Below are 13628 nucleotides of genomic sequence, written 5' to 3' on the forward strand. Positions count from 1 at the left end.
AAATGCTGGTTTACTGGTGGTTCCCAGAGTTTCCAAGAGTAGAATGGGAGGCAGAGCCTTCAGTTATCAGGCTCCTCTACTGTGGAACTTCTCCCAGTTTCGGTCCGGGAGGCAGACACCCTCTGTACCTTTAAGAGTAGGCTTAAAACTTTCCTCTTTGATAAAGCTTATAGTTAGGGTTGGCTCAGGCTTGAACCATCCCTTAGTTATGCTGCTATAGGCCTAGACTGCCGGGAGATCTCCCATGATGCACTGAGCTCCTCTCTTTCTCTCTCTCTTCTCTCTCTCTCTCTCTCTCTCTCTCTCTCTCTCTCTCTCTCTCCACTCAATATGGATTCATATCCCATGTTACATGTTACTAACTCAATATGTCCCTTTCCTGTAGTATTGTGCTCTTCCGTCTCTCTCTCCTCTTCTGTCTCTTTCTGCAGGTATTTCTTCCTCTGGAGCTGTAGAGTCTGATCTGTGATGACAAGTGTCCTGCTGCTCCTACAACTCCACTCAACACCTGCTGCTAGAATTAGAAATTACTTATACTGCTACTGCTATTAGTTGTATTGCTGTGTTAGCAGTTAATACTTTAATTATCACTACTATCACTACTACTGCTGTATTACTGGCCTCATCTTACATCTGATATGGAACCTGTGTTATGCTATGTTCTTCTTTCGCTATTCTCTACCCCCCCCCCCCCCCTCTCCTTCTTAACCCAACCGGTCGAGGCAGATGGCCGCCCACCCTGAGTCCGGTTCTGCTCGAGGTTTCTGCCTCTTAAAAGGAAGTTTTTCCTTGCCACTGTCGCCTAGTGCTTGCTCTTGGTGGGATTTGTTGGGTCTCTCTCTGTAAATACCTATTTTAAAGAGTATGGTCTAGACCTGCTCTATATGAAAAGTGCCTTGAGATGACTGTTGTTGTGATACGGCGCTATATAAATAAAATTGAATTGAATTGAATTAATAAATTACTGAGGTCAAGTGTTAATTCATGAACAGTAACCTGCTCTTGCTGTATCTGAGCGACTCCCTACACTTCTGTCTCTCCTCCAGAATTAATTTCAGCTGCTGTTAAATTGCTCTCTATCATTAGAGTGAAAGTTTTTTGAGTCATTGCCGTTAAAAACCTGAGAGGAGACATGAACATTTTCCTCACATTTGCAACCCAGTACATTGTACATTTGACCCTGCAGCGGAAGTGTTTGGGTCACAGTTTGATGTTTTTATCTGGGTTCATCAGGCAGATCCAGTCCTCGCTGACATCAAGGAGGTTTGTCAGAGTGTGGACCAAGAGTCACCACAGGAATCTGCAGAGGCACCTGCTCAAGTCAGAGAAAATCATTGGGTTTATCAGAATTTAGTTTTTTCTTGTCAACGCTACATTTTGAGTTTCGTTTCCTCTTGTTTTCCAGATCAGCTCTTTACTGGTTCTAAATGAGAGTTTCAGCTCCTCCACCTGAGGTAAATCAACGAACAAAAAAACAAAATCTTTTGTGATCTCTTCATTTACTTAAGTCTTCATCGTTTGAATATACTCACTGTTATTTTCAGAGACCAGCTTTAGAGGATGTCTTCAGTCCACGGCCAGACTCTTCACCGGGACTGAACCAGGTAAACGACGACACAACATTTCGATATGTGGATGTTTTAATCTTCTGTGTGTCACAGAATGACGGTGCTTCACCCACCACTGTCAAAAGTCAAAAGCCTGTTAGTTAGCAGCTCACCTTCTAAGAAACAAACAAGAGGAGTTGACGCAGAATTTCTATGTTATTTAAATTTGTATTTTATCTCTATGGTTTGTCATTTGTGTCCATCAACGTTTAACCAGTCAGCGAACATTATACTCCATTCCTGATCTCTCTGAATTTTCAAATATTAAAAATACAAACTAACATGTTTTCTGTTTCTGTGTCTGCAGGTCTCCTCCACTAATGAGCTGATGGAGGTTTTCTCTGTCCAGTCGGAAGCGCCGCTGACACCCACCCAGAGCCCATGTATCAGTCAGCTAGGTAAAATCGAGCAAAGACCTGACATGGGGATGTATTTGCCCTGAGCTAAGTCTGGCAGGTTTTCCTCTTATTTGACCTCAGCACCTCAGCAATCTAGTTGAGCTGAGGTGACTTTATTGCCGTGAGCACATAGCGCAGCAGGATGATGTTACAACATTCAACACAAAAATACTGACAATAAAACCATCAGATAGATAAGAGCTTATTGAAACAGAAATGACAGATAAGCTAAAAACATATGTCTGAACGTCCTCCCAGAGGGTGTGTCACACAGCCTGGGTGGAAGGTACCTGTGCCTCCTGTGCTTTGTTGTTTGGTCTTTCTTCCATACTTTGCTTAATATTTTAAAGCAGGTATGTTTTTCTCTTTACATATAAAACACAATCCCAGCAGTGTGTTTTCCACAGATGTTTATGAACAGCCAACAAACACATCACACACAAAAATGAAACCATGAGTCTTTTGGGGGCTTTTTTAAATTCTTGACTTATGTTGACAAATGTATTTTTTTCTCTTTTTTCATCGCAAATGTTCTGAAACAAACATTGGTTAAATAGCACGATTATCTAAAGCCAGCTACTTCAGGTTTTAATTTGATTCATTTTAGAGATGGACTGTTTGAACATTCTTGTTTTTTTGGAGGTTGGTGACGTAAAGACACGTAAAAACATGACATATAAAGCCTCAAAATAAATTGTTAGTATAGCCTCAGTCCTTATTGCCATCACATCAAAGGGAGGATTCATGCAAAGATCAAACTGCCACCACTTCCGTCCTTTTGACGCTGTTGGCATCTCATTCATCTTTATACAATCAGAGAATCAACACCTCTGCATTGTCTTAACACACATCACACTTTGGTATTGAGCCTGTGGTTAAATCTAAACAAGTGCTGTGGAGCCTAAAACTTCATTCATGTCTTTACAGAAAATGAAATAACATAAACTAAACATCTAGTCCACTAACATGCTGTTTATCATACAATAAAAACATTTATCCTCATGTTTCATTATAATTACACATTATTATTTGGCCAAAATAGGTACTGAAAACTCAAAATTATGCTTAATATACATTACTGTAATATACATAATAATACATACTGTGATAAATGTAAAATCTCAGGCAATTTGATATATACATGCTGTACACTGATTCCCAACAGCTCTCAGGCTCCTGCTCTTAAACTGACCTCCGCCCTTTGATATAGAAATGCAAGAGAAAAGGCACTTTTCCCTGAATGTACACTGTATTTTCCCATGATCACTCTGTGTAAGTCCATGTCATTACTGGTCACGATACCATAATTCCCATGTTGCTGCTGACAAAGAGAGTTGATAAAGGGTTTAAATTACATTTTAATGCCATGTAAGCAGAGGAATGTGCAGTGTTTATTGTTTATCAGTGGTGGAATAAATAAGGGGCAGCAGTAGCAGTAGTATCAGTTCATTGGTTGTTATTTAACCATGATAATGATTGTTCCCTAAACTTAAGTGACTCTGCTAAATATAACTACACATGAGCTTTACTGTCTGTGAGATGCAAAAGCAGTGTCACAGAGAGAAGTCACGTTAGAAAAGGGTGGATCAGTTTGTTATTAAGCATCTGAGGTTTGACAACATTGCAACTAATGATTATTTTATTTACTTTTATTATTTTATTAACTGTTCCTGTTGATTGTTTTTGTAAATTGATCAATTCAGTTAGTCATTGAAATGTCATAAGAAATAGAAATGCAACAGTTGAAAACTCAAAGATATTCAATGTACGGTGATGTAAAACAGAAAAAAAAATCTTAAAATGTAAGAGGCTGGAAGTTTTCATGATAAATAACTTAAAGGAATAGTTCACCATTTTGGAAAATAATGCTTATTTGCTTTCCTGCCAAGGATTACCCAGACAAAAGATTACATCAGCTTAGTATAAAGACTGGAGACAAGGGGGAAACAGCTAGCGTGGCTCTGTCCAGTTTTAAAAACTATAAACCTCAACAGTTAACACTTTATATCTCTCTCTCTTTTTTTTAAATAGTTTAAAAAGTTAGCCAGATTCAGAGTCCAGACCGGTGTCCAAAATAACTTCCTGTTTACTATAAAGTGCACTTCATTTAGTAACTACTGTTTTAATTGAATGTGTAACTAATTTATTCACGATCAACACTAATATATTGCACATAAACATGACAAGATGATATTTTATCCGGTTGCAGACTGTGACCAGACATTGATATTGTATATACAACCAGAGCAGAGAGTTTTAAAGACTCACTTCACTTTATCTCCTACTTTTCTCACAGAGTCTCCACAGCCCATGCTCTCCCCCTCTCAGATCCTCTCCATGTTCCCCACACAGCCACTAGGGGGCTCTCCATACTCCTCTCCCCCATACTCTCCCACTGCCGCCATGCCCTGGGGCCAGAGCAGCCCTCTGGGAAACCAGTGGGGACGTCCAGCTGTGGTGCCGTGGCCAACCATGCACCACGGCGGCATGGCAGCGTGGGCACCGTCAGGCATCACAGCGCCCCCTGCAGGCGGCCGCACTGAGGCTCACGGCGTCGTGACCTCTCAGCCAGGGGTCATGTGGGGAGGAAACACACCCACTTCACCCACCGCCATCAATGGGTACCCCACCCCTTTAAACTCTGTCCATGCCCCGAGTGGGACAACAGGAGTTCAGCAGTCAGCGCCACCTAGTTTGAACAATGATCTCCTCCTGTGATGATTCCACAACAACAACTTTATTCAAACAATAAATGACAACATTTCAAAAACTTTAGCTCCTGTAATGACAATAATAATAATAATTAACACAGCTTGATGACTTTTGGAGTAATCTTGTGTTATAGTGCGTTGTGAATCTCTCTTGAGTCCAGTGAGAATTTAACTGCTATTTTGTTTTTATCTTGTTTGTAATTTCTGTGTTTGGCCACTGGCTGGAAGGAGTGGATTAACTTTTAGAGACAAGACTGTCTATATAAATTAGTATTAGGAGCTGGTATTATTTATTTAACCACTGCCACCAACATATACAGTAAACCACTGCTCCTCAAGAACAAATTTCCTTTTACTGCATGAATCTGGGCATTCACTTCTTATTTAACTTGTGTAAATAATCAAATATCTGTGTTGTTATTCAAGACAAATGGAAGATTAAATCAATTAAACACAGACAGTCAGAGTTACAGTATCTGGTGTCCTGACATTAACTATCTGTTTAAACTGGAAAATACAATGTTTTCATCCAAAACAGAAAAGTTTCACTGCTGCTGTTTCTCATTAAATGTGTTAATAATAATCTTATTTCAGTTCTCCTGCAGTACGCTCTGTTTTATCTGATATATGAAAATGACTTTTCCTGTGTTTATGTTACTTTCTGTATCAAATCAGCTACAATCTGTTGTTTTGTCTAAAAAGTTTCCTTCAGTTTTTCTCATATTCTGTACTATGGGTTTTCTGGGGAGTTTTCTACTCATACAGATGCTGTACAAACTGTCCCTTGTGGCGTATTTTTTATTTGTGATATTGGGTGATATAAACAAAATAGATGTGACTTGACCTGTATGGGCAGTCTAAAATACAGAACATATCAGGAAGCTTATCTCACTTTTACTTTCTTTTATTTTGATACAGCTACAGCACTTCAGTTTGTTCTGTGTTTTCTGAATGAAATTATTTTGTTCCTCTTTGCTTTCTTTTTGTCCTTTCCTTTACTTTCTACACTCACACAAAAAGGAGAGAAAATTAGTAAACATATAAAAGCGCACTTTGTTGGTGAGACAAAATTATTTTCCCTTCCTCGGATTGTTTCCCTTTTGGCCTAAAAAACATATTCTGAAAAAAATACATAATGAAAGCAATGACCTTTCAAGAAGAAATGAAACAAACTTGGTGATATTTCTCTGCTGTTCATCTCATGTTGTGGCGCTGTCAGTCACCCCCCTGTTGCCCACACTGAATTACTGAGCATTTCCTCATTTGCTGTAAGTTCACTCACACAGGTCATGTAGCTGTCTGTACAGCAGCATCTGTCTGGATACTGAATCACTGCTGGACATGGAGCACTTTATCCAATACTGAATCATCACTAAAGGCAAATATGGTAAGAAATTCTTATTTATAATCTTATTTAGAAGGTTTGGGTGTTTGATTTTGTTTTTTTATGTCTATTAATGAAGTGACAGCTCCACTACTATACCTGTCACACTTCTCCTCATGCGCTGGCTGTTTCAGTTCTGGCCATTTCCTCTTGACCATCAAGGTGTCTATGAATAACCAGGTAATTGTAGAAAAACCATCAAAGGATTTTATTGTTTTACTGTGGGTAATCATGTAGCTAAATACTCAGTGAAAGACATTTAAAACCTTTAACCTGGTTTAACAACACTGCAGGTACATGAGACATTGAATCCTGAATCCTGTAAAAATGTTCATGTCTTCAGTTACAAGTTGGACTTTACGGTAATTACACCATTTCCACAACAAAAAGGGGGAAGTTTGGTTTTGAAGTAAAGAAAAGTACATGCCACTGATGACGAAAGAAAGCTTTATTACACAGCTATCACCAGTTAATGATTCACAGTGTGCGCTCAGGGCCACTTCACTTCTGCTTGTACTTATATAGAAAAAGCTCAATAATGGATGGATTTAAAATGTCAGTGAATGAGTTTCTGTGCTTCCTCCAGGTTTTTCTTCATAACAGAATTTATAGAGACTTGAGAGCTTTGTGGCTATAAAACTCCATTAAAACCAGACTTATTACTGTAATTTTCAGCTCATAGATGAATGAATCAACTACAATAAATTGTCTGTTTTCTGTGGCAGAGGCTGGCTAGCACCTAATATGTGCTAAAAGACCAGTATTAGGTTCATGTATTCAGTCAAACTTTATTTTTATAACATCTCTAGTGCAGATTAGTGCAACTTAAAGTGCTTTACAGTGAGTGTAAATAATTAGTTGAACTCTTAATAGAGATCAGCAGTTTCAAACAATGTCTCAGAAAATGCTGGCTTTCACCCACCAGAACACGTTTTAAAGAACAAATATAACATGAGTTATAAAGGTGATTAAGTTATATATTATATATTTTATCTGTCAGTGTTTATTTTGTATTTTTTTATTTTAAATACAGTCGGTTTTTTGAGCGTTGTCAGCTTTTCTCTGCAGCACCTGCACAGCTACACTCTGTGGCGAGACCGTTTTAAAAACACCTGAGTTAATATGTGCCAAAGGAGGGATGACACACACACACACACACATACACACACACACACACACTCCTACATAGGCACACAGACACGCACGAACACATGCTGCGTTTCTTCTGCAGGCGCTCGCTGACTGAAAGAGGAACCCCGCGTCTGAGTTTTGTGGTGTGGAGAAAAAGTTTTTGTCCGTTTCCTTTGTTCCTCGTCATTAGGTAGAGTGAGCGAGCACAGCCTGCAGCTTATTGGTGCAGGGGTGACAGTGGAGGGCGTTTCTATGGTAACAGGCGCAGGATGCTCACTGAGGTTCAGAGGTGTGTGGTTGTGAGCACTTCCTGCACCTCTTCACACTCCTCTGTCAGGCTTTGTGAAGCTTACAACATTAGGTTCTGTTCAGACAATAGATGGGGTGATTTCTTTTTTCTATCGCTGTGTTTTTCTTCAGAGCAATATTCATTCATCATGTTTTAATATTGTATCCATATATTATTCCCTCTGTGTCTCTGTGGTCTCTGAACACACTTAGCCAATTACACAACCAGTGTTCTAGTTTTAAAAACTGCTTCATGACTTCATCTGCTGAATTTCATCTTAACCCGTGAGATTATTTCTGTCTGCTGCTGCTGCTCTGAGCACTCATTTTAAATTAGTTTCTATTCAGTCCATCTGTCAAGGTGAGAATGATGACATATAAACCCAAAATTACATCACAGATATGGCTGAAAATAAGAGCCTCAGTCCTGGCTGACTCATGTTGACACTAATACAGAGACATTTTCTTTTAAGGTTCTTTGTTTTTTTTAAGGCTTAGGTTCGTTTACGATGCTCTGATACGTCTGCAAGGAGAAGAACGATTAAGTCTTGTATTTATTTTGTTGTCCCTGGTGTTTACACAGTCCACTAAGTCTAACATTAAGATATTAGAAATGTCGCAGAGGACACAGAAGAACTCATACAAACAAACAACTGATAAAATCTTTTCAGACCACACATAGTAGAACTGACAAAGACACATTAAAGGGAATCAACATCATGAAAAGACACTGGTTGTTTGATTTAGTTCAAGGTGCAAACATCACTGGATTAGTTCATTATTATCTCCATATCCTGTTAAGCAATTGCTTTAAAGTCATGGGAGTTTGCGTTTGAGCTCGTTCCACACCATGGCACCAGAATACTGAAAGAAATCCTGACCCGCCTTTAATTAAATCTATCAAGAGTTAGGTTTGCTACACTGGCTGCGTTAAGAAATTTAAAAATGACAAGCATCAGGTACAAACAATATTTAATCAAACACGGCGTCCTCTCTTTCTGACTTTAATCCAAACTGAATATGTTTTCAGACACACTCCAAAGAGAAAATACACCTACCTACCATTTATTCCAATGCAGCAGATCTGAGATTTTGAATCTAGGATGATTATAATGTTCAGGTTTAATCAGTGACACTGTCAGAGGTGTTAATTCAGCTATTTGTGTTTACTACTGACATCATAGTTAGTGGTGAGTTTGTAAAGGAGGATGGGTAAAAGATAAGAAACTTTTCCCAATTTAATGTAGTACAGTTCCTCACCACTGAAAACTACAACCTCAAAAGTGAACATATAGTTAAATTAATTTGTCTCCAACAGTGTGAATCAAAATCATTATCTTTGTAAAGTGTGGGTGGCAGGCCTGCAGTATTTTTATTTATTTTATTTATTTATTTTTCGTTCCACTTAGCAGCGGCGTGGTGCAGTTCACGGTCAGAAACCAAGACAGGAAATGACTAAACACACAGTAATAAGAATAAAAAAAGACCGAGCAGCAACAGAAAGCGGATGAGTTCATGATGCACAGACAGAGTAAATTCTACTGAAATATCAAACTGCCACTCCCTCTCATAAAGATGCTCACCTGTGAGTCATGTGACTGTTTTTATGAACATCTGGTTTGCATATTATTACCACTGTGATCCTGAATGACAAAAATACAGAACATACAGCAAAGATAACATCTCTATATAAAGAGAAACTCTGAATATGTGACTACCTTTTGAAAAATTGGAGTTATCAAAGTCAGGAACCTGACCTGAAGTCAAATTGGTGTTGAACTCATTTTCGACAAATGGGTACAATAATGTTGTGCCCATTTTCTACAAATGGGTACAACATTAACTTGAGTTTTAAGGAACTGATGACTGAGGCTTAACAGCTCTCTAAACAGATGAAAATAGCTGTAGAGTGATTATAATTAATACATTCTCTTCATTAAAGTGACTGTGTAGTGCCTCCCTGCCTTTTAGCACTATGTGTAGGGTTTATAACCCACTATATTGTAGTTGTATACAAATAAAAGGACATTTCTAAGGTGGTTATTATGTATAGAATTTGTCAACAAGAGCAACTTCTCCCATAAAGACATGTTTTTATTATTACAACTGTGCTATATTGTCCCTCAGTATCTGTTAAAAATACCACGTACCAAGTACTTTAACAAACACAAACATCTGCTAACACCTACGTTATAGTGTGTATTCAGTGTTTACATAATGCTCATGAATTCTGTGTTCAGTACCTTGTTGCACTTTGAGAAGTTTTGTGTGCTGCAGAGAGTTGGTGGGGAACTTATCAGCTCTGTGAACATCAAAACAACCAGGAAATTGTGTTGTTGCACGGTGCAATCTCGCTTTGTAAAGATAGCGCAGCCTTTTGACATGTGGTGTGTGTTTGTGAGCGTGGGGGCATGCCTTGCTGTCTGCTTGTGCTGCTAACTTCCTGCTTCAGAAACAGAGAAGCCGCAGTTTTGAGTCTGTGCTCCTGTGCTGTTGTTATCAGGAGGAGAGCGTTGATGTCAAGGCTCTCAGGGCCCGGTTCAACAGCAAGGCCAGCACCTCGGACAACAGCAGCCGAGACAGCGGCTCCCCGAAATCTCCACGACCCGGGTTTGGGAGAGTGATCCCGCCGGTGACAGAGAACGATCTAGTCCATCATAGACTGTCTCCTGTTGCTCTTCCTCCTTTGACGGGACCGGGCCTGGTGAGGTTCCCAAGGACAGAGCCAATGGCCACTTCCATCCCTCCCAGACCTCCTTTCCCTCGACCGCCTCCCAGTTCTGGAGTCAGAGCACCCTTCCAGCCGGCAGACACCACCAAGGTCAAGCAGACGGGGCAGTTGCTACAGAACATGATGCTGGGGCACCAGAGGCCTCCGGGTGTGAAACCACTCCTGAGTCCAGCTCCAGCTCCAGCTCCAGCCCCTGCACCACCTCCCACCTCCACCCCTCTACCGCTCCGACAGCAGCCCAGACAGAGGGAGTGCAGGGGAAGTGACCCCGCTGAGGAGGCCACTGCCCCCTGCAGGACCTTTGCCCTTGAAGCCAAAACGGCCTCCAAACGTCAACCTGGAGCCCTTTAAGAGGTTCAACAGGGGACCTGCCCTTCCTGCCCCAAGGAAAAGTGATAGTGGAGTCTCTTTTGCTTATTATTCGCTCACAGATTTCTAACTATGAGTTATTCAACGTGCAAATGAAGAAGATGATGAAAAGATCTAGAAATTCTATGCTTGTAACTCTCTGGCTGAATATTTGTAAAAGGCTGTTTAATGAATTATTTGACCAGCAAAATCTCAACAGTGGCTCGTGATTATAATCATCAGATTAAATTATAATTATATATATTATGAGATAATCATTAGATATATCATTGCTATAACACAAGGACAAACTTGTTGTTTTCTGATTTGCAACCATTTTCACATGTCATGTAGGAAAAATAGATATAAATAAAATTAATAATGGCTAAATTCCATTTAGTTGCTTCAGCTTCATGTTTGCTCGCTGTCACTTTACAGACCCAGAACAGAGCCACTGTTAACACTGTTAGAGACATTTTTTTTTTTACTCTGACAAGTCAAGATGTCTGCTGTGAAAAAGCTCTATTAGATGATGTGGAACATTTCCATGCAAAATGCTATTTGTATTGCTCTAACAAAAGTAAATCCATGTTGCAAAAGCAAAGTGCACGTTAGGAATTTGGGATGCTTTTACTATTTACCAGAAAAAGAGTCTTCCATAAAACATTAGGATTAGTTTGTTTGTTTGTTTGTTTTTTAGGAAAACTTGTTTCAAAGCGTTACGACAACAACAAACTGTGGCGTGTTTCATCTTTGCCTGGAAATGTGCTAATCAGCAGCAGCAGTTTGTTGGTTAAACGTTTGTGATTGTGAGGGGTTGCTGTGTACCACTTTATGTTGAATGTACGTATTTGATTGTTGCAGTGTGGTTGTATTTGTTTGGCAGCTGCCACAGTCGCAAAGAGAACCTGCGATAAACTTGATAAACAATGATAAACTTAAACCTTAAGTTCAGTTCTTGTTGTTGTTGTTATCTCTGTTATTGTAGTAAACTTCATATGTGTAAAGACGTTCTGTTTGGTTCTCTTCAGCAGGTTCCCCAGTTTCAACAGGTAGAAAAATGTCTACACCAGGAGGCATCAGTCCTCCAAAACCGCCACAACGATCCAACAAACCAAGCAGGCTGCCGCGCCAGATCGCCTCCTGTGTAAGTATTTAGCACGTCACAACATGCTGGTGTTATCAAACACAGGGAAAAAATGTCTTTGGTTTTAATTTTATATAATTTATATCATATATTCAATATACACAGAAAACCACAATACAGTAAGATGCACATTTCCATCACAACTGTCATGATGGAAAAAAGGCGGGCAGGAAATAAAGCGAGAAATAACGTGCATGTTCAGAACACACAAATGTAACACATTAAGGAGTATGAATTATGAGCATTAAAAAACTGTTTAATATGAGAAATATGTGGGCATATTTCACCATGGGCGTATTTTTCTAAACTTTTGCAGCATTCAAGTCTCAAAATGGTCGACACACTATATTGACACATTTAATTTTCAACGTATCTAATGAAAGCATTAGCATTATTCCATTCCAAGTAATCTTTAACACTTACATGTTCATGATATATAACTTTTTTGTTTCTCTGTTAGAAGTCACTCAAAATAACGTCATTGGTTTCAGAAGAAGAAGTTACTTGGTTGGTCACTGCTTAAGAATTCAAAAATAGAGACTTTACTTTTTTGCTGAAATTGTGAAGATAACTTAAAGAAAAAAAAAGAATAAAGTGTTTCAAAGAAGTGGCAGCACTACAGAGTGAAAAACAAAGGACTGAGTTAAAAACATTGTCACATTAAACACTGAAATTCTGGGGTAATATAGGAAATATGATTTTTAGATTATAAATGATGTGTGTCTGTCTGCCTGTTTGTCTCTTTGTTTGTTCGTGCCTTTTTCTCCTTCTCCTTGTTTACAATTATCTCCTAAAAATTAAGTCAATATACAACAACTTTACAGCTGCATATATATATTTGACAGAAATGTAATAAATGTATTGCTGTCCAGATGATGGTTGTATCAGCATTTTAGGAGACTGTGTTGAACATTTCAGATTGTCAGTTCTGACATATAATGTAACATTTTCCAGAAAAAGAGAGTTATTGGTGAATAATGAACAGGTAAACATGTTTGTTTACTGATTGCAGGGACCTTGACGATAGCCAGGACACCTATGATGACATTGCAAGTTTTGAGAAAAATGGTAAAAACGAGCAATTTGATATATTCTAATTGATTAAGCAAATAGTTGTGAGTTATAATTCTCTTCATGTTTTTTTATCATCAACTTTGGCAGAGTCCTGGAGTGACAACAGTTCACAGTGTATAGAAGAGGTTGGTACAGAAAACTGAAACTAAAATTTAACTTACTGTAAAGTGAGAATGCCACCTGCTCAGGAACTCAAAACCAGGTGGTTCCATTTGTGAGAACATTTTACACTTTTACTTTTATATTGGTGAGACAGTTTATTGTAATCACTGTCAGTGGAGCAGACACTGACTTGGGTAGTGCAATGTACATGTTCATAGACGGCAATGAGAAAACACAATCTGTTCTGAGAAATAACCAGTATATTCTTACAAGGGTGGCATTCTCCTTTAATTCAATTCTCCTGTATATGTATATTTTCCTTTGTCTTCAAACTAATGTGTCTCTCTTGCAGGACGATGATGAAATATACGAGTTAGTAGATGAGTAAGTATAGATTTTTCTGCCTTTACTAATTCCAATTAATTGTTGTTTCTGTGTCTAAGAAGAGCTTCATTAAATACAGATCACTTTATAGAAAGTGGCTGCAGCTGCATAAATGTGAGGAGGACCATTTTATATCATTTCTGTTACTGCTGCTGTTATTTCTGCACCTACTGCTACTACTACTGTAGTGGCTACTGTTGTAGTGACCACAAGTAATGAGCCTAGTAGTTGTCTCAAACATATTTTTGTTTGCATGTGAGATGGAGCACGTGACTGAAATGATATCTACATTTATCCATTTTTTCATTTAGCAGATATTTTGG

General features: G+C 38.8%; 2 protein-coding genes and 1 long non-coding RNA gene across 4 annotated transcripts; all 3 read left to right on the plus strand.

Annotated features, from left to right (window-relative positions):
• Positions 1–1233: 1233 nt before the first annotated feature.
• On the plus strand, positions 1234–5364 carry LOC108896329 (uncharacterized; the record flags this gene model as incomplete). Its single annotated transcript, XM_051068314.1, has 4 exons — positions 1234–1320; positions 1545–1604; positions 1915–2005; positions 4302–5364. Coding segments are annotated over 4 exons (660 nt in total), but the record flags the coding sequence as incomplete, so codon positions are not given.
• A 593-nt stretch (positions 5365–5957) lies between these two features.
• Positions 5958–11741, plus strand: LOC127140262 (uncharacterized). Of its 2 annotated transcripts, none has more exons than XM_051068315.1 (3): positions 5958–6103; positions 10023–10648; positions 11630–11741. In XM_051068315.1, the coding sequence occupies exons 1-2, from the start codon at positions 6101–6103 to the stop codon at positions 10599–10601; spliced, it is 582 nt and encodes a 193-aa protein (XP_050924272.1). In that variant the 5' UTR covers positions 5958–6100; the 3' UTR covers positions 10602–10648; positions 11630–11741. The 2 variants fall into 2 exon arrangements, with proteins under 2 accessions (XP_050924272.1, XP_050924273.1); XM_051068316.1 differs by having other exon boundaries at positions 11633–11735.
• An 870-nt stretch (positions 11742–12611) lies between these two features.
• LOC108896330 (uncharacterized) lies at positions 12612–13329 on the plus strand. The gene is made up of 3 exons (XR_001963102.2): positions 12612–12813; positions 12907–12944; positions 13274–13329. It is a non-coding gene; the product is annotated as an uncharacterized LOC108896330 (long non-coding RNA).
• The last annotated feature ends 299 nt before the right edge of the window (positions 13330–13628 follow it).

Source organism: Lates calcarifer, unplaced genomic scaffold, assembly GCF_001640805.2.
Source record: "Lates calcarifer isolate ASB-BC8 unplaced genomic scaffold, TLL_Latcal_v3 _unitig_4100_quiver_2602, whole genome shotgun sequence".
In the NCBI taxonomy this organism is placed as follows: domain Eukaryota; kingdom Metazoa; phylum Chordata; class Actinopteri; family Centropomidae; genus Lates; species Lates calcarifer.